At 39.4% G+C, this 27959-nt stretch overlaps 1 protein-coding gene across 4 annotated transcripts in view; it reads left to right on the top strand.

Moving 5' to 3' along the window:
- The window catches only part of Cpne3 (copine 3), a 59681-nt gene that overhangs the window by 17300 nt on the left and 14422 nt on the right, over positions 1 to 27959 (top strand). For all 4 annotated transcript variants that reach the window (XM_055603186.1, XM_055603187.1, XM_055603189.1 and 1 more), the window contains exons 2-10: positions 5840 to 5979; positions 7145 to 7324; positions 8976 to 9050; positions 10483 to 10554; positions 16559 to 16642; positions 19305 to 19394; positions 24331 to 24429; positions 26135 to 26221; positions 27826 to 27885. In XM_055603186.1, the coding sequence (XP_055459161.1) occupies positions 5840 to 5979; positions 7145 to 7324; positions 8976 to 9050; positions 10483 to 10554; positions 16559 to 16642; positions 19305 to 19394; positions 24331 to 24429; positions 26135 to 26221; positions 27826 to 27885 (887 nt within the window). The remainder of the gene's footprint in view (positions 1 to 5839; positions 5980 to 7144; positions 7325 to 8975; positions 9051 to 10482; positions 10555 to 16558; positions 16643 to 19304; positions 19395 to 24330; positions 24430 to 26134; positions 26222 to 27825; positions 27886 to 27959) is intronic.

Raw genomic sequence — 27959 nt, 5'->3', positions numbered from 1 at the left:
GTGTGTGTGTGTGTGTGTGTGTGTGTGTGTGTGTGTGTGTGTGTGTGTTTATTACTTAGCCTAGGCTGACCTCGAATTCTATATGACCAAGGACATCCTTGTAGTTCTGATCTACTTCCTAAGTGCTAGATTACAGGCGCTGGCCACTGTGTGCAGTGCTGGGAACTAAACTTAGTGCCCCGCATGGTGGGCAGGTGAGTAACCTACCAACTGCGCTACACCCCCAGCCTTCGTCTACTCTTTTTAAAAGTTATTTTTAATTTATACATTTACTTTTCATCCCGATCATCGTCCCCTCCCTCCTCTTTCCTGGTCCTTCCCTCCCACCCTCTTCACCGTATCCCCTGCCCCTTGTGTTCAGAAAAGGGACACCCCCCCCCCCCATCCAGCCTACCACAGCCTATCAAGTTGCATCAGGACTGAGTTCCTCCTGATCCACTAAGGCCAGGCCAGGCAGCCCAGCTAGGGGGACGTGACTGAAAGCAGGCAACAGAGCCCTTTTCTTAGACAGTACCTCTCAGCTTACTCGGGGATCCACATGAAGATCAAGCTGCCCATCAGTTACGCATAATGCAGGGGGCATAATGCAGTCATGCATGTTGTTTGATTGTTGGTTCTGTCTCTGTAAGCCGCCTTGTGTCTAAGCTAGTTGACTCTGTGGTCTTCTTGCAGCATTCTTTATCCTCTGGTTCCTTCTCTTCTTCCCATCCCCCACCCTGGACTTTTCCACAGAACTCCCTGAGCTCTGCCTGATGTTTGGCTGTGAGTCTCAGCATCTGATTTAATCAGCTGCTGGGGCGGGGGATCTCTCAGAGAACATTTAAGGCTCCTGTCTGTAAATATAGCAGAGTATCCTTAATGTCAGGGATTGGCTCTCTCCCGTGGGGTGGGTGTCAGGTTGGGCCAAATCTTATTTGGTCATTCTGTCAGTCTGTGTCTTTATCTCTGCCCATCTTGTAGGTAGGGTAAATTTTGGTTTGAAGGTTTTGTAGGTGGATTGGTGTGTCCGTCTCACCACTGTAGGCCCTGCCTGGCTGGAAGGTGGCCTCCTCAAGTCTGGCGCCCTCCGAGTTGCTAGGGGGCTCAGCTGCGAACATCTCCACATCCTCCCTGTAGCCTACCCTGTTGCAGGCTCTACCTTGTCTCAGTCTCATCTGTGTTTTTAAAGGAGTTCATTTTTGTCGTTGTTTGTTTCTGTTTTTTTGCTTGGTGGCTGATTGGTTTGGGGACTTTTGAACCCAGGCTGCCGTCAAACTGAGCGTACTAAGAATGTCTAGGATATTAGTTTAGCGTACTGGGTGTGCTTGAGGACATTTCCAGAGAGGATCAGCAAGGTGCAAGATCCATCCTGAATGTAGATGGCAGTGCCCAAGGGCTTGGGACCCAGGTGTAATACAGGGGCGAAAGGTGTAGAACCTTAGTCTCTCTGCTTCCAGTCTAACCTGAGGTCCCCAACCACTTGGCACCATGTGTGGGACCAGAGACCTGAATCTTTGCTTCTTTTAGTCTCATAGCAGGTTTATTCTTTTCCACTCACCTCCTAGAAAAGAACTCTGATAGCAATCTCTCTTTTACCTAGAAATTCATTAGGACTGACTGGCAAATGGAAAAAAAAATACATAATCAAAATAAATTTTTCCTCCTTTTAAACTGTTTATTCAAGGCAGCGACGAACAGAAGGATTTCAGCAGAACGTAGGAATGGTCGCGTACATCAGATTTCATCTCCAGCTACACTTCATGTCTTAATTTTCACTCGAGTTGCATAGTGTGTTTTATCTTGTTCCAAAGGCTAAGATTTGGGGAGAACGGTTGCTGTTCAGTATGCTTACAGATGGTGTTAGCCAAATGCCTCATCCTAAGTATTTATTTATTTATTTATTGCTGTATATGATCCTGTTTAGGAAGAAAACATGTAGAATCTTCTTTAGTTGCTCAAATATTCTTCTGATTGGTCATTTATTGCAGAAAAAAATGACTGATTTTCTATCCTCAAAGAATGCAGAACATTTGTTAATGTTCTTCCATTATGGTATCTACATGAATGCTCATATTGGCGAAGTTCTAGACTCAAATGTTTATTTAGTGTTTTGCATTTGCCATTCAGTATAATGGGTTTCTGGAGGTAAATGTTACATAAAGAGCATCAGATGCCAGCAGTCTGACTCGTTTGGGAGGTGGTGAGAGTGCTACTTTAGAGGGAATCTGCTTCCTGGCCACGGTGCAGTGATGTTATTGTCAGCAGGGCACTAAAAGGGCTTGCGATGCCAGCATGTTAGTATAGCTCCTGTTTCATCATACTCAGGAGAGAAAAAATAATGTTCTACTGATATGCAGTGCCTCTGCTGTGAGAACGACTTCGTGCATAAATATTTGATTTCTTGGTTGAGATCTTTAGAAACATCTATAGAAACATAAATTTGGGGGGTTGTTGGTCGAGAACTTTCTGTGCTTTGCGCATGCTGATCTTCACCACTCACACCCATTCTGTTTGTGAGCATGCAACTTACAAGACTCCAAAACTACCTTATGCAAAAGGAAAAGCATGATAACATTTTTCCATAGATTTTGTGAGATAAGAAGCAGTATGTTTGGCATATTCCAGATTTAGCTTATTTCTGTGTGGAAGTTGAGGCTTAGGGAGCTGAAGCGGTTTACATGTGGTCACATGGCTGGATCTAGGCTGCCATGCTTACTCAGGTGTGTATTCGTCTCCACTTGATTTGTTTTTTAAACAGTCTAGCGCGATGTAGCCTCCCCTGGCCTTGTACTTGTGATTGGCCTTTCTTAGCCTCCTGAATATTACAGAAATAGACAAGTGTGGACCACCACACCCAACTCTCAAAAATTGATACTGTGTTATAATGCTGTACCGATCTGTTACTGTGAGAGCAGCAGCAGTTCAGGGCGGGGGCCAGTTTAGTGTATTTGACATAATTAGGAAAATCATCACGGAATATAACACAAAATAAGAAATGCACAATTAGAAAGGATTACACTGCATGGAGGCAAATGGAGCTGAAATGATAATAGTAAACATTTGTATACTTTTTAAATACAGTAACTCATTCGGTCATGGGACAATTGTTTACATTATAGATGAGGAAAGTGATAAGGATGTAGCCTTAGTCACACAGTAAGCCTTAGAATATTTCAGAGCATGTGATATGTGCTTGTGAAGAGGGGAATACTGGATGATGCAGGTAATAGAAAAGTAATAGATAAAGAAGGAGAGAGTGTGCCCCTGCATGTCAGGGCACAGGTGAGGGCTGTAGGTTTACAGAACACTAGGTGCCAGCTGGCTGCCTGAGCCTTGAGATTCTCAGGTTAAACATGAGCAGGTATGTATGAAAATCTCGATGACACCCTTAACTTAAACCTGGCTTCTTAGTGGGAGGAGGAGGAGTTACTGGCTAATGGTCTAGTTAATGGATTTAGGACCAGGCCCTGTTGTCAACAGAGCAGACTTCTAGGATGGAGAGATCCTCAAATTTACTGTTTTTGTGTTGTGCCTCTTTTTTCTTTTCTTAACTTCTCTTTCCTTTTCCTCTTGTTTTTATTTTCAAGCTTGCCTCCACCTTACCTTAATTAACAAATTAAGGTAAAGGTGAAAGGAAACTTACTATGTTAGCAGAGTGCTAGACGTGCTCTCTAACATTGCGCTACAAAATTTTGATCCATCCATTTAGCACTCTGTTCTGTTAGACCCTGTGATCCTGTCCACTCTCCTGTCAGGTTTGTTTTTCTCTGGTTAGTTCAGTTTGATGTCACATACTTTGGGGTCCTCTCTGCCTTCTGATGGCCTGCTTTTTCCTGTGTTTATGTTATCTGCTACTTCTGTTCAAATTGGATCCTTGCAAGCCCGGGCAGTGTATGTCTGCCGTGCACTGTCAGCTGCCCTCCATCAGCTTCTGCAGTTTCTCCCTGTACTTTGTCTCCTCTGTGTACGCTGTTAATACCTCCTGTAGTACTGAACTGTCCTGATACATGTTAAAATGACAGGAAACCAAACAAAACCCAGACCAAAGCTGAACACAATTTTGTAAAGGATGTAGTGGTTTTAATTGCTTCCCTGGGCAGAAGGTAGGAAGCCTATTGGAGATTTGGGGGAACTGTCACTTAAGTTCTCAGGTGAAGACCAACCTCATTATTCTTTGTGTCCATAAATTTAGGAACACTACATGCTAGTTTTGATTTTTAACATGAATTGAAGGTTGTTGCTGTCTTTAGAAATTTAATAATGGGGCTGGAAGGATAGCTCCTCAGTCCGTACAATGAAGTGCTTGTTTCTCGAGCATGGGAACTTGAGTTTGGCTCCTGCATCCATCACCCATATGAACAAGTGTCTGTGAGCCTAGCTGTTGGGGAAGGGGCTGGTAAGAGCTTACTGGCTGGCTAGCCTATCCAAACTGAAACACTGTTCAGTGGAGGCACTCGACGTTGATCTTTCACCTCCAAATGCATCCTCACTGACACACACATCCACATGAACATTCATACACACAGTGATTAATGAGTTACTTTGAAATTGCCAAAGGATCTTCTAATCTTTTTTTCTTGTGCTGGAAGAAGCATTTTACACAGCTCATAAAAGCTTCTATTTTAAATATTAATCATGATACTGAGGGGATTTATTCCTGTTGGTGTAGAAGCTCAGCTAAATTCCCAAAGTGGAGAGCATTGAGCACTCCAAATGCAAAGGACATTTGGGAGGAAGTGCTTTCCAGTCCAGCACTACCACCATGAACTCCTGTTTCATGCTAGACAGCTGCCTCTGGTGACACCAGTTGGCCAGCATAGGGCTCAGTTCCTCTTCTTGGTGATACCATGATACCTGTGGTTCCAGGGAAGGAAGCACCTCACTCTCCCCACCCCCTTCCCTTTTTTTTCTAGATTCTTTTCAAGGCAGGGTTTCTCTACAGAAAGCCATGGCTCTCCTGGAACTCAGGCCTGCCTTTGTCTGAGGAGTGCTGGGATTAAAGGCATGTGCCAACAAACAGGCTATGCACACTTACAAGAGACCGGGCCATCAAGTGTTCTGCCCCACCTCCAGTCCTGTTGAGGTATTGTTTGGTGGTTAGAGAAAGGAGGTCTGTGAAGTTAGGCTAACTGGGGTTTCATCGAAAGCCATGGCAAGGCAGCCACAGTAACTTGCTGAGTGCTGCTTGTGGAATATTCTTGTGAACACCTAGAGATGATGCCCAGTTGCAGCTTAAACCACATAGATAGAAAGAGCAGACAAAGCAAAGCATCGTCAAACAGGACATTTACAACAGGAATGAGGAGGGATGCGCTAAGAAGCTGTCATGCTGGAGTTCCCAGCTGCAAACCCAGGAAGAGCATCTCCAAGTATGACGCTTTGGCTTCTCTTTCTCACAGTAACTGTTGGTAAAGGTTTGCCTTCTAGCTGTTTGTAAGGGTGGAATGTTTAATACCTTTGGCCATTTACTTTTCTCCTTTCTCCGTAACACAGGTGAGGGGTCAGCCTGACCCAGGGTCTCAGGGGACACTTGATAAGTATATGTGAGTTTGAGAGCTTGTCATCAGAGTCAGCTCTAAATCCAGCAGGACAGTGTGCGAACACATGTTGGAGTGCGAATGTCAGCAGAGGGTTAGTGCACATTAATTGCTGTCTTGAGAGTGCATTTCACTGCTACAGCGTGAGCAGCTTTTACTCGGTGGAGAAGAAAGTATCACTGGACTTAGCTGCTAAAGACCGCAGCCCCAGGAGCTCAGAGAGTGCTCCCATGCTAGTGTAACTGCTCAGTGAGTGTCCACTTCAGCTGTCTCCATTACAGTGTGCTTCTGAAAGATAATGCTTCTCCTTGGTTCTCCCACAGCTCAAGACATGGCTGCCCAGTGTGTCACAAAGGTGGAACTAAATGTTTCCTGTGACAGTCTTCTGGATAAAGATGTAACATCCAAGTCGGACCCTTTATGTGTGTTGTTTTTTAACACGAGCGGTCAACAGTGGTATGAGGTAATACTAAATAATTTGGGTGAAACGTGGTCTACATTTCTTTTTGACAATATGAAGAGTTTATTTTAAAATATTAAAAATAATACTACAGGACTGGAGAGACAGCTTAGAGGTTAGGAGCTTCCAGAAGACATGGGGTCTATTCCTAGCACCCACATGGTGGATCAGCCACTTGCAGCTCAGTTCAAGGCAGTCCGACACCCGACGTTTGCAGGCACTGCAGCCTTGTCCCACATACAAATCCCCGCAGGGAAACACCTGTCACGTTAACAACAGCTCTGCACCAGCTCATCTCTCGGTGCAAAGTTTTTTTGAAAAATTTATTCTTGATTGCACAATTAATTCCTCATGCATATAAAGAAATTTGTAAGAGATAAGTGATGAATAAATAGGCTAGTGAGATGGCTCAGTGGCTAGATGCCAAAACCAAGCAATTTAAGTTTGATTCTCAGAGATGGGAAGAAGGAGAGAGTTTTCAGTTGTCACATAACCTCTGCAAATTGTCTTCTGACCTTCACGTATGTGTCATAGTGCTTGTGCGCCCCACACATACATAAATTTTTTAATTTTTGTTTTTTTTTAATATTAATTATAGTTCAACTTTGTATCCCTGCTGTATCCCACTCCTTCTTTCCCTCCCAATCCCATCCTCCCTCCCTTGTTTCCTCCCTACCTACCTCTTTCCAAGTCCACTGATAAAGGAGACCCTCCTCCCCTTACATCTGATACTGGTTTATCAGGTGTCTTCAGGACTGGCTGCAAAGTCCTCCTCTGTGGCCTAGCGAGGCTGCTCCTCCTCGGGGGGTGGGGAGTCAAAGAGCCCGCCATCGAGATCATGTCAGAAACAGTCCCTGTTCCCCTTATTAGAGTACCCACTTGGATACTGAGCTACCAAGGGCTACATCTGAGCAGGGGTTCTAGGTCGCAGCCATACATGGTCCTTGTTTGGAGAAACAGTCTCATAAAAGATCCCTGAGCCCAGATATATTTGGTCCTTGTGGAACTCCTGTCCTCTCCAGGTTGACATACATAAATTTTAAGATGAGAAATTTTCTTTAGTTTTATGCTTATGTGTAAGAGTTAGTACATAAAGATGTTAAAAATCTAAGTATTTCTTGGATCTGAAAAATCTTTTTGTTTTTGTTTTTTTGGGGGGATATTATAGGTTGGCCGGACAGAAAGAATTAAGAATTCTTTGAATCCCAAATTTTCTAAGACATTTGTTATTGATTACTACTTTGAAGTGGTTCAGAAATTGAAGTTTGGAATTTATGACATAGACAACCAAACCGTCGAGCTGAGTGATGATGACTTCTTGGGAGAATGTGAAGTCACTCTGGGACAAGTGAGTATTGGGTTCTTGTCACCGTCTATTCTGTCTGAACATTTTGTTTCTTTTTGAGATAGCATGTCACTACTTATCAATAGTTGGCCTCAACTGTGTAGCCCAGTTTTCCCTTAAACTTACAGTAGCTCTCCAACCACTGCCTCCAGAGTGCTGTGGTTACTCGCGTGTGCCATCACACCCAGCTGTTTCGTAGAGATGTTAAACCAGAGTTGAGTGGCTTTGTCACACGTTGTGTCTTAGTCACTGTTCTATTGCTGTGAAGAGACATCACGACCACAGCAACTCTTATAAAGGAAAGCATGTAGTTCAGAGGGTTTGTCCATTATCCTCATGACAGGAGGCATGGTGGCACGCAGGCAGACACGGTAGCTGAGAGTTCTTCATTGGGATTCATGGGCAGCAGGAAGAGAGAGACAGTTGGCCTGGCTTGAGCATTAAAAACCCAAAAGCCCACCCCTAGAGACACACTTGCTCTAACAAAGCCACACTTCCCAATCCCTGTCAAGATTTTAATCAGGTCTTCCCACCTCTGCCTTATGCAGAGGTGTGTCTGTGAGACAATTCTAGATCCCAACATGTTGGTAGTTATTCACTGTGTCTCAAGAAAAGGAAAAAAGGAAAAGAATGAAAAAAACATCCCCACTGTTTTTGCTTCTGAGAGTCCAGTGTAGTTCTATTGTGTCAAGTCAGATATCCTGGTGTTCTGACAAGCTAGACAACCCCTGGTCCTGATTTCCCAGCACTGCCCTTTTCCCTGCTCCACTTCCTTAAGTGTATAGCTTTAAATCTCCTTTCTACCATACACCTCTTTGACCCCTTTAGGCATCTTAGAGCCCTCTCCTGAGCTAGCATTGTCTATTGTGTCACTTTATTATTTAGTTGTCTTGTTTTCTGTCATAGTATATGATGAGCATGTTCACCGGTACAGGTTTGTCCTTTTGCTCCTAGCTCTGATTTATGAAGAAAGATTAAGATCAGATTTATAAATTGAGAAAAACACAGGAAATTAGAAAATTTTTTTTTCAGTGAGATACACTTTTTAGAGTTGCTGTGCTGAGTTTATGTCTCAGTTTTGAATGACTTAGTAGTCCTAATGGTTTTTATATCTCAAGGGCAGTATGGAACTAATCAGTTATGTTGTTCATGAGTAGCCATATTTATTAATTTCAGAAAAAAAAATAATGTGGCCAAAACTCAAATAAGTTAAACAGACAGCAGTTTCAAAGAGCCTAGACATACTGTATCATTTTAAGCAATGTGATATTTTTCTGAAAGCTACATATCAATGTTCTGTGCCAATTAGGAAACTGGATCACATTTATTGACTGTTTTAAGGCCCACCTTTAATACAGGGAGGTTTCAGCTCATTGTTTTGTATAAGAGATGAAATTCTGGACTTCCTTTTTCCCATTTTGAGGAATGAGCTAAAGTTTTAACTAATAAGTGAACAACCTAATGGGTATACAGAAACTATCTGCCAGAGTAAAGTTCTTAGAAATCTTTCAAATGTGTTTTAAATGTGGAAATGCATTTTAAACGTCTTTAAGGGGTACAGTTTTAACGTCACTCTAAGTGAGCTTTATATTCAGCTTTTAAGTACGAGGTCCAGTGACTCACAAGATGAAGCATCACTTTCTGCTTTTCACAGATTGTTTCCAGTAAGAAGCTAACTCGACCACTGATGCTCAAGAATGGCAGACCTGCAGGGAAAGGGAGTATTACGGTAGGAGTAAGATGACCTTCCACTTAAAGAAATAGTCTGTTAAGCCTAATAATACGGCACACAAGCAAATAAGTTATAGCTGTGCTTGATTGTTGACCTTGAACATTGCATTCTATTCACCCTGTTCTATCATCAATAATGGACACTATCATGCTAACAAAAGACAAAAAATGAATTGTAGGAATGCCATTCTTAAGTTGTTTTACATTGTCTGTCAAGGTTGAGGGCACCTCTTCCATGAATTTATCAGATCCTAAGTTAGAGAGGAAAAGTCTGGTAATCTGAATGAGTTAGTTTGTCTCTCTGGAAAGTAAACATGGTCCTCTTACCGCCACAGAATCTTTCCATGATGGATCTTCTTCTAAATGGGTATTATAACATGGCTATGGGTCCTATAAACTCTTAGCTTGGCATTAGTGGTATATTCTGTTGCATTCCTGTTATTGAGACAAGAGAATCACCAAAAGTTCAGGGCCAGCCTGGTCTGTACAGTGAGTTCCTAATTAGCCAGAGTTCAATAGTGACACTCTGTCTCAAAATACAAAACAATAACAAAAACCAAACAAAAATTCATAGAAACTCTTTATCACGCTTGCTGTCCTTGCATCTGCTACAGATCCTCATACCCAAGTTTTCCATTGCTCACGACTAGCTATGAGCAAGCGAATGTATGTGCTTTATCGTACTTTAGGTTTCTAGTTATAGGATAACAAGCTTTTGAATACCTTGTGGTGTTCCCTTCAGCAGTGATAGTATTCTAACTGGTTTTCTGTGGTGTGGAGGCCTGGTCGTGACAATTGTCAAGTTCATTTACCTCAGCAGCAGTTCGTCTCTATCTTAGATTTCACAAGCACAAGAATGTTTAGACTGTGGGGAGAGTTGGCTTTTGTGCTGCAGAGAACTTTATCAGTAGTTAAGATGCTGTGGCTTCACTTCAGATCATATTAGTCTTTTGCTTTTTACTAAGGATTTCCACAGAGAAGAGCAATTCTGAGACTAGCCTGGGATTTGGCTGAGGGTAGAGTGATTCCTGCAGTTCCACTGGGTGAAAGACACTTGGCTCATATTTCAGCTTAGAGTTCTCAATGTGTTTTGTATAAAGGATAGCCTTCAGTCTTTGATTTTTCTGTGGAATAGGAATATTTAGTTTAGAGAACCAACATTTTTTTTCTGTTCATTACCTTTACTTTTGAACATTCCTGACCATATCCACTGTGGATGTGTTTACAAACGTGTAGTAAGCTCTGCTTTCTTCACCCCTGCTATGTACACACTTAAAACATGGCTTACTCAGGAACCACAATGGTCAGGTGCTTGCCTAATTTGTGCCACTTCCTGGATTCCATCCCCTGGGCTGCAAATAAAATAAAAGAAAAAGAAAATGCTTAGTTTACAAATATTCAGTTTTTATTCACTTGCTTTGTCTACATAGATTTCAGCAGAAGAAATAAAGGATAACAGAGTGGTCCTATTTGAAATGGAAGCCAGAAAACTGGATAATAAGGTAGGTAGATTTTGTATATTGTACAAAGCTATCACCCTTTTCTCAGCACTGAGGATGAAGTGTTCATCTGAGCACAGCATTTGCGCTCTCCCTCCTCCCCCCTTTTTTCTCCCCCTCACTCCTTCTCCAAGGTGTTCTTAAACAGTACCTGTTTCCCTTCAGCTTTTTCATGAAGATGCAATTCAAGATTGAAAGAATACAAGCATTAATGTTACAGTAAAGTTCAAGAAAGTATTTTTTAATTTAATTTTTTTATTAGTTACATTTTACTAACTCTGTATCCCAGCTGTATCCCACTCCCTTATTCCCTCCCAATCCCACCCTCCTTTCCTCATCTCCTCCCAGCCCCTTTCCAAGTCCACTGATTGGGGAAGACTGCCTCCCCTTTCAAGAAAGTATTTTAATAACCTTTAGGGCAAAAGCAAAAAGCCTGTGGTTTATTAAATATAAGTCAGTTTGTCCTTATGCGTTTCAGTACTTGAATACACAACAGCACACAGTGTTCTTCACCATTGTCGTTTACCTTAGGAATTAATTTGAAAGTATCTTAAGACTAGTTTCCAGAGTCTTTAAAAATTAACATGCATACATTAGAAATACTGTATTGCCATACATGGTGATGTACACTTTAATTCCCAGCACTTGGGAAGCAGAGGCAAGAAGATCTCTATGAGTTCAGGCCAGCCTGGTCTACAATAAGTTCCAGCCTAGCCAATACTACATTGTGACAGAGCTACCCTGTCTCCAAACAAAATAACAACAAAAAACCTCAACAAACAAAGTCATGTAAGAAATACCGTGTTCTTCCATCCATTTCTCACAGTTGTGATTCATGGTGAATTTTGTTTGTCTATATCCACTTTACCTCTTCCTAGATAGCATGTCATTTTGCACACAAATATTTTGGCATGTTTCTAAAGACCCTTTGAAGTGTAATGACTTCAAATACCTCTTTTTAATTTTAAATTATTATTATTATTGTTATTATTTACAGTTTATTCACTTTGTATCCCAGATGTAGCCCCCTCCCTCAGCTCCTTCTGGTCCTACCCTCCCTCCCTCTTCCTTTCCTATCCCTCTTTCCTAGTCTATTTTTCGGGGAATTCTTCCTTCCCTACTGTCTGACCCCAGCCTATCAGGTCCCATCAGGACTGCCTGGATCCTCTTCCTCTGTTGGCTGGCTAGGCTGCCATCACAGGGAGGTGATCAAGGAGCAGGCAACTGAGTTCATGTCAGAACCCACATGGAGACTGAGCTGTCTATGGGCTACATCTGCGCAGGTCTTCTCTATGAATGGTTTTTGCATCAGTCTCTGCCTCTTCAGTACCCCCTGGTCCCTGGATTTTATTTATTTTTATTTTTTTGGCTTTGTTTGTCTCCTTGTGTGCCTCCTCCCTCCAGGTCTTTTTATATCCCCCTTCTTCCTTAAGACTCCCTATGCTGTGTTCAAGGTTTCTATAAGTGGATATTAGCTATATTATATAGGATAAACATACTAAAATCTACAGACCTAAAGAAGCTAAATGACAATGAGGACCCTAGGAAAGATGCTTAATTCTCGTTCAGAAGGGCAAAGAGGATAGACACCTTTGTATCCTGTGGAAGAAGAGAGAAAACAGGACTAGAGCCTACCACAGATGTCCTCTAAAAGACTCCAACCAGCAGGGGATTGAAGCAGATGCAGAGACGGATAACCCAACTAAAACACCTTTTATATAAATTATAGATAATTTTTGATCTATAAATTCTTCTTTGCTATGTCTTTCTTGCCATCTATCCTTTACTCTGTCCTTTCCTCCTCCCCCACCCCGCATTCATTCATCTGTCTGTATAGATAGGAAACAAATTCCTTTCTCCTATAGAAGTTTGTACATTTCAGCACATAGCTAAATAAATCCCTGTGCCATCATTTCTTATGCTTTATTCTTGGTTTCCTGATTTCAGTAAGCTGATCTGATGGTATTTTAAATTGTTGCCAAGACAATTTCATCAGTTGTGGTTTGTAACTCCATTAGGGTCTTAATACTGAGTTATGTATTTTCATGATTTTAATGATTATTGATAACAGTTACCTCCATATATTCTATTCTTACAGGTCACTGAAACAGTGATATTCTTACTCTCTCAGAGCTTCATTTCCTTGTAAGAATATTTGTGTGGAGAGACATTTTTCCCCAAGCTGAATGTTTCTCTTTGTTTGCGGGGTGTGTGCCTAGACTTCTTGTTTTTACAACATGTGAGTGTTTTGCTTCTGTGTATGCGTGTGCGCCATGTGTGTGCATGAAGCCTTTGGAGATGTTCAGATCCCCAGGAACTGAGGTTGTGGGTGGTTACTGTGTGAGTGCTGGAAATTGAACCTGGGTCCTCCGCAAGAGCAACAAGTAGGCTTACGTGCTGAATGAACCCTCTATCTAGCCCTGTATATTCTATACACGAAAAACAAAGTTTCGGATACCCTTTGTATACATCTTTTTTCTGAATAAATTGGTTCTGTAGGATCTTCTAGATGTGACTACGTAAAGTACTTTTCGTGTTTTATTTTAGTCTTTAAGTAGCTATAAATTCATGGATTTAAGCATTAATAACTGCTAACTGCAATGGGTGCGTTTTAGTTGATGTTCAAATTATCCCAACCCCAGCCCTAGGTTGAGACCATTGGCACAAATAGGTATCAAATAGGTATCTTCAGACAGTCCTCTTGCTCTATTTCTGCACACGACATGATATCAGGTCAGTTTTATCTGAATTTTGTCCTAGACTGACAGGTTAAAAGGAGTCTGGTCTCATCTCCATGGTAGTGTATTTGGGAGTACACTGGGTGAGGTGCTCACCATTTGCTGTTGCCGTCACTCAGGGCTTGTTTCTCGCCTTTTTGGTATACAGATACACAGAAAACTTGTAGGCACAAGGCTACTGTGATCCAAATGCTGGTTTCTCTACCCCACATCTGGTTGCAATCCTGATAATTATTATTTTTCTTAATTCCTGATAGTTACTTATACCTGTTATAAGTAATGGTATTTATACTGCAGTTTGAGCTAAGGCATATGTATTTCACTGAGGTTGTAGAGTTGAACTCTTGCATTTTAATAAAATGATTAATCTCTCACAGTGACACATAATTTCCTTTTGCACTTGATATTAGGAATTGCTTTAAATTTTTTTTTTTATTTAAAATTATGTAAAAATTGGGTGTATGGTTCAGTGGTCGAATGCATGCCTAGTCTGTATGGTTCTGGTTTGATCTTCATCAGCACACACATAAAGAGCATCATTACACTATAATGTAGCCAAGTGTAGTGGCCATCCTTGCAGAATTGGCATTTGGGAAACACAGGTGGCAATATTACAAGTTTGAGGCCCTTATATAGTGAGCCTTCTGGCTCTGCAGAAATAAATAGATCCCATGGTTTCACATCTAAATCGATAAAAGAAAGTATACCCAAGAGATTTAGCTTCCCTTTCTATTCTGCCCCTTCTTATTTCTTTCTTGTAAACAGTATTCTTAAATATTTATATTTTTATTTATGTTATTGATATGAATTTATTTATTAATTCATCAGTAATATTGATAATTATAAATTAACAATATAATCAATCACATGATTATAAGTTAATGATTATTAAATATATATTAATAATTATAATTAAACAATTGTAATTAGTGATGATAAATATTACATTTAATAATTTATTTATATTTTACGAAAATCTTAAAATTTTACTCATGTGTGTAATGAGTAATATACATAGATGTTCACAACTTTGTGTGTGCACATACAAACATAGGTGTTCACACATTCATGTACTTGTACGTTTGTATGTATTTTTTATGTATTTACATAATTTTATTTGGGTTTGTATCCATATTATTTACTACAACCCTTAAGTGCATCTAGTTTAGTAGGTACATACCGCTCCAGTTCTCAGTGGGAGTCTGTGAGTGTCAGACCTAAAACTGAGGTGGGCTAAAGCCTCAGGCAATTGGCAGCTCTATTCAAAGCATCGGACAATTTATATTCTGAGGGTTCTTTAAGAATCACGTAAGTAGCCGGGCGCGATAGTGCATGCTTATAACCCCATCACTTTGGGAGGCAGAGACAGGTGGATCACTGCGAGTTCCAGGACAGGCAGGTCTACAAAGTGAGTCTAGGACAGCCAAGGCTACACAGAGACACCCTGTCTCAAAAAAACAGAAAACAAAACAAAACTAAAGAATCACGTAAGTAAGGCTTTCAATCACAAGGACAAGCGACATGTGGCAGAAACATGATTTTCTGTAGAGGTGCATGAGTGACAATGGCTGAAGTAAACTCACGCCTGCACACCTGGGAGGAGCACGGAAACACATTCTAAACACTGTTCTGTGGTTTTGAGGAAACTGAGGTCACAAATCTTGCTTCCTTGGAGTTTTCTCACAAGCACTCAGTTCCGTCACAGGACTCCATTCTTGGACTATGTTCTGACACATAACATTTTCACCCTGCTTTTCATTGTCACATATCCTCGGAGTCAATCAAAGACGTTTTCCTTTACATTAGTATTAACGTGGATACCATACTGAACTTTCAAACTAGGACTGCTTTTTGACCTCTAAAATGCTAATAAGCATGCTTTGTCTTGCCCATGAAATTATTTTCAAATAAGTCACAAAGCATGTAATGTGTTTTTCCAGAGTTAACTTATCTGTTAAGATTCTTATCAATTTTATAAAATGAGAGCACAAAATTCTTATTTCATTTACTTAAGATTGTTAGAGATAAGGTTAAAAAAGTTCCCTATAGTCTTTGTATTATTTGGTTAAAAAAGTTCCCTATAGTCTTTGTATTATTTTTAGTGTACATGTTATTTGTTTGAAATTAAATTTGTTCAACAGAAAAATGGTCCTATGATAGGTCTTTAAAGAAAAATATTTTATTTTGTGCATTTTTATGTGTATGTATTGAGTGCATATACTTTGTGTATGCCTGATATCCACAGATGCCCTAAAAGGGAGTTAGATCCCCTGGAACTGGAGTTATAGGTGGTTTGAACTGTCTGATGTGGGTGCTGGGAGCTGAACCAGGGATGTCTAAAGAGCCACAGGTGCTCTTAACCACTGGGCCATCTCTCCAGTCGTATCTTAGGTCTTAATTAAATCTAAGGCTACTTCAAGACTAACTAAGCCTTCAGTACAGTGACAAAGCTACATGTATTAGGTGAGGTATTAAGTGCCATTCTGCTTTCAAAACTCTAAGTAATATGAACTTAGCAATACATTGGTTTCAAAGCGAAGATAATTAAGCACAGTGCAATCATCCACCATATGACTGAATTTATCCTCGTGGAATAGTTTGTACGTCATGCTAGTGTTTTATCTGCACGTACTAAAGAAGGAATCCGTGCTTTTGTGACCCCACTGTGCCTAAGCCTTGTATAGGAATACTGTGCTGAATTACAGAGGGAATTTGTTGATTTCTACTCCACACTGTGTATCTACGTCTGCTCCTCTGTGAAGAAAACATGCTTAGTGTTGGTAAAAGGGAGTCAGACATGGCAGGATGAGATACAAACTTAAAGCCCAAATCTATCAATGAATGTGATATGTGACCTTAGAAAATTATTGAAATTTCCAGTCATTTTTCCTATGGCTAACTGCCTCAACTGTCATAGAGTTGGTATGGCTGATGTGTGAAATATCATTTATGTACTTGATACCATGTGAATGGAAAGTTCAAATGCCAACATCAAGCCAAATACATCTTATCAACATATTTTAAGTACCCTGTATCCTGTCTTTTATACATAGGATTATTCATTACAAATATCTTTGAATAGGTCTCTCTCCAAGTAGACTTCTGCACATTTTTAAGTTAGTGATAGAAATAATGGGATTGATATTTGCAACCAGTATATCTATACTATCAAGTTGAACCTATGTGGTTGTATAGACATATATGTGTAACATGTATAAGGTGTGTTCATACAGGGTTTAAGATAATGAATGCTGTTTGCTTAAATGTAGGATCTGTTTGGAAAGTCAGATCCATACTTGGAGTTTCACAAGCAGGCATCAGATGGTCACTGGCTGATGGTTCACCGAACAGAGGTACGTTCTTGAATCTAAAAGTAGAATGGTAGTTTTCTTTGGCAATATATATATATATATATATATATATATATATATATATATATTGCCAAAATATATATATATTGCCAATATATTGCCAATATATTGCATATATATATATATATATATATATATATATATCTTTATTTATTTATTTTTGAGACAGTCTTTCTATAGAACCCTGGCTGTCCTGGGACATACTGTGTAACCAGGTTGACCTCAAACTCACAGAAATTAATTGATTGATTGATTGATTGATTGATTGATTTGTTTTGTTCTGTTTTTGTTTTGTTTTGTTTTTTAAGACAGTGTTTACAGAGCCCTGGCTGGTCTGGACTCTTTGTAGAACAGGCTGGCCTCGAACTCAGAAGTTCCACCTGCCTCTGCCTCCCAAGTGCTGGTATTAAAGGCATTCACCACCACTCCTGGACCTGAAGATATTCAAATTTATAAGTAGTCAGAGATATCTCAATATGCTCATTCAGTGACTTTTTTCTTTTAAAAAGAGGCACTGCTGCGCTTATTTAGCTTAAAAGAATACTAAATTTCTTGCTTCTCTCTTTCTCTTTCTCTGTCTCTGTCTCTCTCTCTCTCACACACACACAAAACACAAACTTGTGAAGCCAACATTTTCTTTTGGAAAACCATCCTAATGTAAACTACAGGTGTCTAACTTCCCTGTAAACGTTACATCAGGCAGTTTTCAGGAGTAAAGGTGGCCAGGAGTCGAGATACATACCTTTACTCTCAACACTCTAGAGACAGAGCGTGAACTTGCTTTGTCTACATAGTAGGTTCCAGGCCAGGCAGGCTTACATCATGAGACCCCGTCTCAAAAGAATAAGGGCATGTTAGAGCACTGGGCGTAAGGGAATTACCGCTGATTTAATAATGTAATTCTGTGTACCATTTATGCTCAGATCTCCTCAGTGTCAAATACAATTTATATAGATTGCATTTTGTGTGGGTTCCTTTGAAGGCTCATGTTTTACTTTTTTTTTAATTAGTCTCCAGGTATACACTTCTTCCTTTTACCTGCCTTTGCTTTCATGCCATGGAATGGCTTGCATTATTGAGACTAGCATGGATTCTTGTATTTTTTCACGACTAGATCCACATCAAACATCATGTCAAGAACACTCCATATATTCCATCACGGTGCTGCTCAAACTGCACAGTACTGACAACATCGGGCAATTTGTTTAAGCTGCTGACCCAAAGACCTGAGAATCAAAGTCTATGTCTTCTATTTGCAATGTATAAGTTGTGTATGATGTAAACTTTGAGACTGCATGAATTACTTTTCCTTAGGGTTTTGCCAACCATTGATGATCCTTGCTTAAATCAATTTTATTGGGGGCTATAAGATAGTGATTTTTGTTTTCCTCAGATTACCACTATATTGATTACTTTTCTAGTGCTGTAATAAAACACTACGATGAAAGCAGCTCTTTTAAGGAAGGGTTTATTTGGGTTTACAGTTTTCGAGAGATAAGAGATCATTATGAGAGAGTAGAGATGTGGCCACTGGAGCTGAAGCTGAGAGCTTGCATTTGAACCACAAGCAGGAAGCAGAGAGAATGAACAGGCAACGCTGTGTGTCAAAGCCAACCATACCCTCATTTAGCCAGGCCACACCTGCCAAACCTACCTAAACTACTACCAACAGGGAAATAAGTATTCAAGTGCCCTTGACTGTGGGAGACCTCTTGTTTAATCCACTGCAGCCCTCATACCTACATTAGCAAACACTCTTCTTTATCATTGTAAACTCACAGATTATCATTATACATTAATATTATTTGTACAGCTCAAATCCAGATTTGCTGAGGGAGAGCGTCTTCAAATGGATCCTGGGTTTTTTCAGCACTAATAGAATTTACTTTTATTTTCTTCTCTTTCAGAGTTAAAAGGAACCATTTATTTCTCTGAAATAAATTTCAATGTACAAAGTATTTTGACACCAAGACCTGAGTGCTAGATATATTAATCTATAATAGGGTGTCATAACTTTCTGTCTTTTTCAATGGTTATAACTAAGAAATATTTTTGTGTTCCTGTGTAATATTGAAAATTAAAAATTTAGATTTAATTTTTCAATTCATGTTCAACAGAGCAAGGTTTATGTTTTAATTTTTAAAATTTATGAGTTTTACATGCATGTGTACCTGTTCCTCGTGTGTGCAGTGCCCATGGAGGTCAGAAGAGGGTATGGGTGCCCTGGAACAGGAGTTACAGATGGCTGTGAGCCACCGTGAGGCTCATGATCAAACCTGGGTCCTATGGAAGAGCAGCCAGGACCCCACAGGACCCACAAGTTTCATTCTTATCTTGCTCTATTTTTTATCCTTTGGACTACAATGAAATGCTTGGTTCCCAAGAATCCACAAGTTACTATTTCTAAGTATATATTGTTATTATTTATTTCGTAAACAGCTTTCGTCTTTCTGTAAAATGTACTACAGTTGGGCAATGTATTATACTTATCATATGATTGAAAACTATTATTTTACTAGTTTTTCTTGAAAATAGTTGAGGGAGAGGTTGAGGAATGAGTGGTAAAAATGTGGGAAGAAGCTAGGAAAGGCAAAAGCAAGATACTGATAACTGCATGTTCTAATGAAGCCTTTATTCTTTACAGGTTATAAAAAACAACCTGAATCCAGTGTGGAAGCCTTTTAAAATCTCTCTGAACTCTCTGTGCTATGGAGATATGGACAAAACCATTAAGGTAATTTGAAATTATTACACATGTACTCTGTAGTTTGCTACGGGTTTATCAGGGTTTATGCCCTGATAAACCCATTATAAATAAAACTCTTCCTAAGTTAGGCTAGAGGTGTAGCTTGGTTAGAACATTGCTTAGTGATGTTGAGGCCCTGTGTTTGTTTCCAGGGAGAGAAACAGAGAGAGAGAGAGAGAGAGAGAGAGAGAGAGAGAGAGAGAGAAAGCAAAGATGGGAGGAAAAGGTATGAGAGGGAACAAAGGATGTTTAAAATGCATTTAATATGCCTACCTTACCAAATTACAGCAGCTCAGAACACAATTAAGTATTGGTATTTACCATGGTGCTCCTGTGGCTGACAGGAAGGTTTAGCTTGCTGCCACTGTCCAACATTATAAGAGAATACTCGCATGTTTCTAGCACAGGGAAAGATTAAAATTCAAAACCCATGCAGTGTCTACTGAATGGTGTCATCTTTATATCATTGTAAAGTCAAAAGCTCAAGTTACACTATAACAGCTCAGACACTGTATGTAACGTCTACAGATGCATACATGATTGCCTATATTCTAAAGTTAATAGGAAGTTGGTATTTTTTAAAGTAAATTACATTATAGGCATGCATATTTGACTATGTTGTCTAGTGTTGAGTTAATGGTTAAAGGTACAGCATAATTTTTGTTTTAGCCTGTTTTTAAAAAATAAAACATCCAATTCAAATATGTCTTATTTTTAGTAATGTTAATATTTGCTAGGCAAATATGAACATCGACTACATCCTTTGCCAACAATGAATCCTTTGAAAATAAAAGCAGATGTTAGCTCTTCTGAGATCTCAGAGTCTTCCTATCATTATGCAGAACAGTGGAGGCATTGCTGGATTGAGGGGAAGCAGATCAACTCTCTACAGTTATTTTAAATGTTTTTATTTGTTGATATTTATCAAACAAAAACAAAATCTCAACCTACCAACTGGTGAGCACACACAGACTTAAACCACTGCGTGTGTGTGTTTTGTGTAACACACTTACCTTTCTGTAAGTGAGTTCTGTCTGATGAGCAAACTCAGGTTCTCTTGACTGAGCTGTCTCCTCAGCCATAGAGCTGTTGTAACACAGCTCCTTATAGAAGACTGTCTTACATTTACAACTCCACAGATGAGGATTTTGTTGGTGTTTCTTATAAAAGTAAAAGCAGAAAGTAAATAGTAAAAGCGGAAAGATGATAGGAAACAGCATACGGTTTGGAGACAGAATATAGATTAAATTTTGATTGAGCTCTTTAACCAAGTAATGGATGTTGAGCAGGTCAACTAAGCTCTTTGTTAAAAAGTAGGTAGTAATTTCTACCATACAAGAGGGTAAAAATCGAATATTGAAAGTGAAAGCGTTGTAACCCAATGAAAGCGTAGCAGCGATGGAAGCCACTTAGTTTCTGAGCTTTGGGCAATTTGTCCCTGGTTTATAGATAACTTCAAAAAAAATCAGTGATAAATGTGATTTGTATGTTGTGTCAAAGAGCCTTGAAAATTTAGGTATAGTATAAATATATAAATATACTAATTATGTAAATACATGTTATAGAAGCAGTAAAACAAATTTCGAGAAGGCAGAAGTCTATGCCTTCACTGATTGTTTCTGATAAATTAATAACAAAACCATGTTTCTAAAACATTTTTACTCACAGTGGCATGCTTGCGGGGCCAATTTGATATAGTAAGTAAACTGATTTCCTGAGTTTTTTTCTGATAAATGTCTTCCATTATTAAGACTCTCAGTTTGCTTTTCGTTATACAGTTTGTTTTCCACATCATTGCTCACTTTAGTTCTCTAGTTCTGTATTTTTTTGTAATGTCAGATAGTTACACTTCTACAGTCCATGTACTATTTGGAAATGACTTCAAGGCATGGTACAGAATTACAGAGCGGAGAATAAAGTCAGAATCTTGTGTGTTTCCTTCACGGTGTTGTCACTCTAGCATGTTATTTTTAAAAGATGGAAAGAAGAGCAATATGCATGCTTCCGCCTTGCCTCAAATGGGAATGTGTTGTGTGGTGTGTACATTTTTACACATATACACTCCTATGTATATATGAGTGCATTTACATTTCACAAGTTCTTCAGACACTGTTGCTTAAACAGTGAATAGTACTGGTATCTAAATTCTTGAAGAAAAAGAAGGAAGGAAAGAAAGAAAGAAAAAGAAAGAAGGAAGGAAAGAAGGAAGGAAAAAGAAAAGAAAGAAAACAAACGAACGAAAGATGGTACAAAGCCTCCTACCTCAACCTTGGTCTTAACATTTTCCAGCATTAAAGATGTGTCTGCCTTTGAAAGGACAAGAGGGATCTTTTCCATTTATTTCCTGTAGTGAGTAATCAGACCTCAGAGTGTCAAGATGTATTTTCTATTTCTTAAAGCTTTAATTGGTATAAAATTTCCTTTTGTTTTTTTGGTATAAACTTATTTTTGAACATTGTAGTCCTTACTTACAGTCTAACTAAATCTTGACCATACTATGATTTTATTTGGCTTACATAATAAATTGATGTTCTTTCCATGGAATCTAAATCGTAAAGTTTTATTTCACAATAATTTAAAAATATCTGCTAAAAGTGATCTCATTTAAGCATTAAGATGAGTTGCTTTTTTGCTTCTTGAAACCTTTCTTCCTTCAGGAAAAAAAAAATCAATTATCTATTTTTAACCCCCTTGACATGTTAGTCAGATAAAGGCCCTTGGTTCAAGGTTGGGTATTGAATATATAGGGCAGGAGTCAAAGTGTCAGACAGTGTCATGGGCAGAAATATCTATAAGTCATTTCCTTAAACAAGGCACATTGCAACCCTTGAAAGTTCCTGTTTTGATGATTGATTGATTGATTTTTAGGTGTTCCTGAAGGGTAATGAAAATAAAAGTAATGAATGAAAGACTTCCAGTGGACTGGCTACTTTTATGTGCGCTAACACAAACTAAAGTCATTTTGGAAAAGGGACTCACTTGCGAAAATGCCCTAATGAATCAGCCTGTGGCCAAGGCTGGTTGGTTGGTGAATGATGTGGTAGGGCTCTGTGGTGGGTGCCACCCCTGGTCCTGGCTCCAGGTTTCTGCCTTGTTTGAGTTCCTGTCCTTTGATGTTGAACAGTGATGTGGAAGTAGAAATAACCTTTTCCTCCCCACATTGATTTTTGGCCCTGGTGTTTAATTACAGCAATAGAAATCCTAACTAAGACATCCAGTTATGAAAAGCAGTCATTTTGCGGAGCGAACATGTAAGATTCCTGAGTATTGTGCCTTGATGGTCACTACCTCCGAATGAAGGCTGGAAGCCTGGTGGAGCTCTCACTGTGACCAATGCAAATTGTTTCTTGTTAAAAGCCTCTGATTTGCCCAGCACTCAAGAGGCAGCAGCAGGCAGATCTCTGAGTTTGACACCAACTTGGTCAACAGAGGAAGCGCCACAACAGCTAGGGCTACATAGAGAAACCCTGACTCAAAAAAAAATCAACCAACCAACCAACCAAAAATAAAAAAATCCCCCCCCCCAAAAAAAAACCCCACAAATCAAGAAAGCAGCTTCTGATTTGGTCTCCAGAAGAGACTTTGTCAGGAGATTTTACTTGGTCCCTGCTGCTCATCACACAAGATGCACCGTCTGTTGGTATTGTGCTTGATTTCTTCAAGCTTCATTTCTGCAAAATGGGAATAATAGCATTTCTCTTCTGTTCTGTGTACCTCCCAGGTCTATTTAAAGAATGTGTCTGTGCTGTGTACATATCAAATATTCATGTTAATGAAATGATGTGTTGAAATTATGTAGTATGATGAAAATATTTTTTATTTCATTTTTTTAATATTAGTTACAGTTTATTAACTTTGTATCTCAGCTGTAGCCCACTCCCTCATTCCCTCCCAATCCCACCCTCCATCCCTCATCTCCTCCCTGCTCCCTCAATCTCCTCCCTGCCCCTTTCCAAGTCCACTGATAGGGGAAGTCCTCCTCCCCTTCCATCTGACCCTAGCTTATCAGGTCTCATCAGGACTGGCTGCAGTGTCCTCCTCTGTGGCCTAGCAAGGCTGCTCTTCCCTCAGGGGAGGGGGGAGGTCAGAGAGTCAGTCATTGAGTTCATGTCAAAAATAGTCCCTGTTCCCCTTACTAGGGAACCCACTTGGATACTGAGCTAGTGAAAATATTTTATTAGAAGCTCACATCTATGGAATCTATTTTTCAGCTTGCCTTGAATATATCAGATTAATATTAGTTCAGAAACCTTATTTTCCCATGGGAGAGTACTAGCATTCTGGTGAATATTTACTTTTTCTTCCATCTGCCATCTAACACACAAACAAAAGAAAGATAAACAAACAAACCAATGCCCCAAACAGCCTGCTCAGAGCAACCTAGCATGGCTACTTCAGTGAACTGACTGTTGCTGCCCTAGAGTTTTCCCTTGTGTTGTAAGATTTCCAATCTTCAGAGCAAATCTATGTCTAACTCCTAATTACAAGCCCAGCCTCCTTTGGTTGCAACTGCTGAGATATGTTTCAGTAACTAAATTATCCAGGACTTATCTGTATTGTTTTTAGCTGCTAGGATACTAGCTTCTAACTTTTATACAGTGATAATTAAGCAAAGCAAGTGAAAGATTAGAAATAACTGCATTTAGCCTTTTATCAGCATCTATAGAGAGACCAGTAGAGGATCTGGGAACTGCTTCTTGTGTGAATGGAGTATATATTTGTGGTTTTCATCTTCCATGTTCTTGGGATATATCTGATTTGAGCATGCTTCAACATCACTTCTCTAGTTCGTTAGCTCCTGCTCCTCGAATGAGACTCTGATATTGACATTTTTTTGCTTATTTTAATTGAAGAGTCATGTAAGTGCAGCCAGTACCTTTTAATAAAACTATATTGATTTTTGTATTTTTTAATTTGATTCCAGGTAGAGTGTTATGATTATGACAATGATGGCTCACATGATCTCATTGGAACATTTCAGACCACCATGACAAAACTCAAACAAGCTTCCAGAAACTCACCTGTAAGTTATGTCTTTGCATTTTGTATCCCCTTTCTCTCCTTTAGTTGTCTTACTGCTTTAACTAGGTCTCCCATCACTATGTTGATAGATGTGGACAGAACGTGGGCATCCTCGCTTTGTCCCTGATTTTAATGGAACTGCTTTGTGTTTCTCTCCATTTAATTTGATGCTGGCTATCAGTTTGATATAGATTGCCTTTATTATGATTAGGTATGGGCCTTGTATCCCTGAGGGGAGGCTCCCTTATCTGAGTAGTAGGGGAGGAGGAATAGGGGAAGTGGGAGGGAGAATGGGCATGGGAGGAGAGGAGGGAGGGCCTACGATCAGGATGTAAAGTGAATGAATAAATAAATAGATAAATAAATAAATAAATAAAAAATTACATCTTTGCAACTGAATAATATGTATAGTTGTTTATCATTTTATGTTTTTCTTTGGCTTAGCAATTAGTTTATATAATATAATCTTGTATATTGCATAAGGCCTTAAAACTTTATGAATTTTGTTTAATAATGTCCAAAATTTCTACATGGGATATATGTGTTACTGAGTGGATACCATGTAATGGTAACCAGCAATAGGTGAGGATTCCAAACTACAGGAAGGAAAGCAAAGACCATCTCTAGGAGCAGAACTAGCTTTTCCTCTTGTATCCTGGAAGACAAAGCATCATAGTCCAGTATGAAACAGTGCTTTGCCCAGACACAGAAAGCAGCCTGATCAGCCTCAGCAGTAGGTATGAGTCCCGGTGGCTGGCTCAGTAGGGCGGAAGTCCTGTGACCTACATGTGTACCCTTCCTGTGCTTCCATGGAAGGACTTCTCTGTTTACAACTCTACAACACTGAAACACAGGGGTAAGCCCAAGAGTCACTGCTGCACAGGTCTATGAAGAAATCTCAAATCTGAGAAGGTTTTCTGTGGTGGTGTATCTACCAGAGAAAGCTGATCAGACATGGCTTTAAGTCTTTATTAGGCATCTGGTGGCTTCACTGGTGTTCTAGATCCCAGGGTAGCCCTGAGCCTTTCTTAGAGTGAGCTTTTAAGCACACACACACACACACACACACACACACACACACACACAAAACAAAATAAAGCAAAACAAACAAACAGAAAACAACAACAACAAAAAGCCATATCTTGGGTTGACGTACTTCAGTTAACAAGAACTGTTAGAAAGAAGCCGAACTATAGAAGCCCAAAAGCAAGGTTAGTACATTTACAACTTTCTGAGAACTATGGACTTTGATGGATTAGGTCCTTTTTTTTCAATTTGGCTGATGGTGTCTGTATGCTAAGTTTTATGACCTTAATGCTACTTTCATCATGGAGTCAGTTGTGGTAAGATCTGCGGCCTGTTACATTTCCACATAAATGACAAAAGCCTAACACATGCTGTGTGGAGTGAATCTTTTGGCTAAAGATTCATGCAAAGAGATTACCATTCTTGTCAAGTTTATGTTTATACTAAAAGTTTAATTTTTTTTTTTTTTTTTTGGTCACAGGATTGGGCTTCATGTATTTCTCTTTTATTCTGTTTGTGTTTTTTTTTCTTAGCATGTTTTTGTTTTGTGTTACTGATGTTAACATTTAGTTTTCTTTTAAGATTTGATTTTAAGGGAAAAAGTTGTTTATTTAAAATCATTTTAGTAATTTGACTATTGCTAGTAAAAATAATTACCATTTCATCTTCTCTTCCCATAGGTTGAATATGAATGCATAAATGAAAAAAAGAGACAAAAGAAAAAAAGCTACAAGAATTCAGGTGTTATTGTTGTAAAGCATTGTGAGGTCAGTTGGCCTTTTGTAATGAGTTCACTTTCTGAGTCCTTGTATCAGTGTGGTTGTTTATCAGATAAGTACTTATTGTAAGCAGCTGGGAGTCACATGAGCATCTGATAATCTCTGGGGAAAGAATAGGATTTGAAGTAGTAAAGAAACCTGGTGCTGGAGAGGTGGCTGTGCGGTTAAATCACTGTGCTCTTCTAGTGGTCCTCAGTTCAGTTCCCAGCAATCTCATGGTGCCTCACAACCATCTATCCTGGGATCTGATGTCCTCTTCTGGCATGCAGATATACATGCAGGTAGAACACTCATAAAAAAATGAATAAATAAAATCTTTAAATGAAAAAGAAAAGAAATCGTCCAATAACTCTGCTTCCAAGTTTTGACAACTTTTTAAGAATATTTAAAATTTATGTCTAGATTGTCTTGCCTGTGTATAGGTGTGTGTACTGTGTGATATGTGCAAACATGTGTGCAGTGTCTGTGGAGGACGGAGAGGGTGTTAGGTGTCCTGGACGGAGTTGAGATGGTTGTGAGCATCCACGTGGGTGCTGGGAACCAACCGGAGAGCCGCATGTGCCCGCCGGCCACTTACTGGTAAAGGTAAACAATGATAAAGTTTTCTGTCGTCTTAGGAAATTGAGATTGGAAATGCGCTGAGCAGGTACATGTGTCCTGGGTATAGTTTCTTTGTAAGCTGTTGTAAATGGTGGGGAAAAGCCAAGTTTCTCCCACTGAAAGCATGTTTTGTTTTGTTTTTTTTTTTTTTTTTTTTTTTTTTTTTTTTTTTTGAGACAGGGTTTCTCTCTGTAGCCCTGGCTGTCCTGGGCTATCTTTGTAGATCAGGCTGGCCTCAAACTCACAGAGATCCTCTTGCCTTTGCCTCCCTGAATGCTGGGGTTACAGGCCTGTATCACTGCACCCAGCTAATTCTTTTAAATCTTGATTACTAAATGCTTGTTAAAACTGTCAGTATATTAGACTTATTATAGTGACTATGTTTCTTTTTCTGCAATTGATATTCAAATCTTTTTGTTTTTAGTCATATGAAGTTTTTGATGTTTTAGTTGTATATATTGCTTTGACAATAATTGCTTTCATTATGACATTCTCACATATGTATGTAATGCATTTTGTACATATTTACCTTCCCCCATTACCCTCTCATCTTTCCACTCTGTTGTTCTTTCCTTTTCCCAACTAGTCTTCTTTTTCATGCCTATCCCCCTCCATGTGTGAGAGAGAGAGACACACACACACACACACCCACAGAGAGAGGGAGACTCTGAACTGGATTAGGAACATAAGTAGCTTAACAGTGGTGACACCTGAAAAAAAATGTCTTTCACTCCCTCAAAATCATTAACTGGTGAATTCTCAGGAACGACCTCACCTGGCGAGCTCTTAATATTGCTGTACTTCAGTTGTAGTACAATTTAAGTCCTGACTTTGAGGGTAGGAGTTCTGTATGCTCAAATGTGAGGTTGCTTTCCACGTGTTTATGGTTGTGCAATTCGGCTTACAAACTCTGAAATGCATATGCCAAGGAGCCTTTTGTTTCTCTTGTGTAGTTGGAGAGTTTGCTTTTAACAGTGTGTTTTTGTTTTTAGATTACTGTAGAGTGCACATTTCTTGACTACATCATGGGAGGGTGCCAGCTGAATTTTATTGTAAGTAACATGGAGTTTTCTAACATAGGCTGTTAGATGCTGCCTTCCCCCACTCTGTTTTCCAGCATTTGTTT

This window comes from Psammomys obesus, unplaced genomic scaffold (genome assembly GCF_907164565.1).
Source record: "Psammomys obesus unplaced genomic scaffold, mPsaObe1.curated_primary_1811, whole genome shotgun sequence".
NCBI lineage: Eukaryota > Metazoa > Chordata > Mammalia > Rodentia > Muridae > Psammomys > Psammomys obesus.
This window is presented reverse-complemented; position numbering and strand designations above follow the sequence as displayed.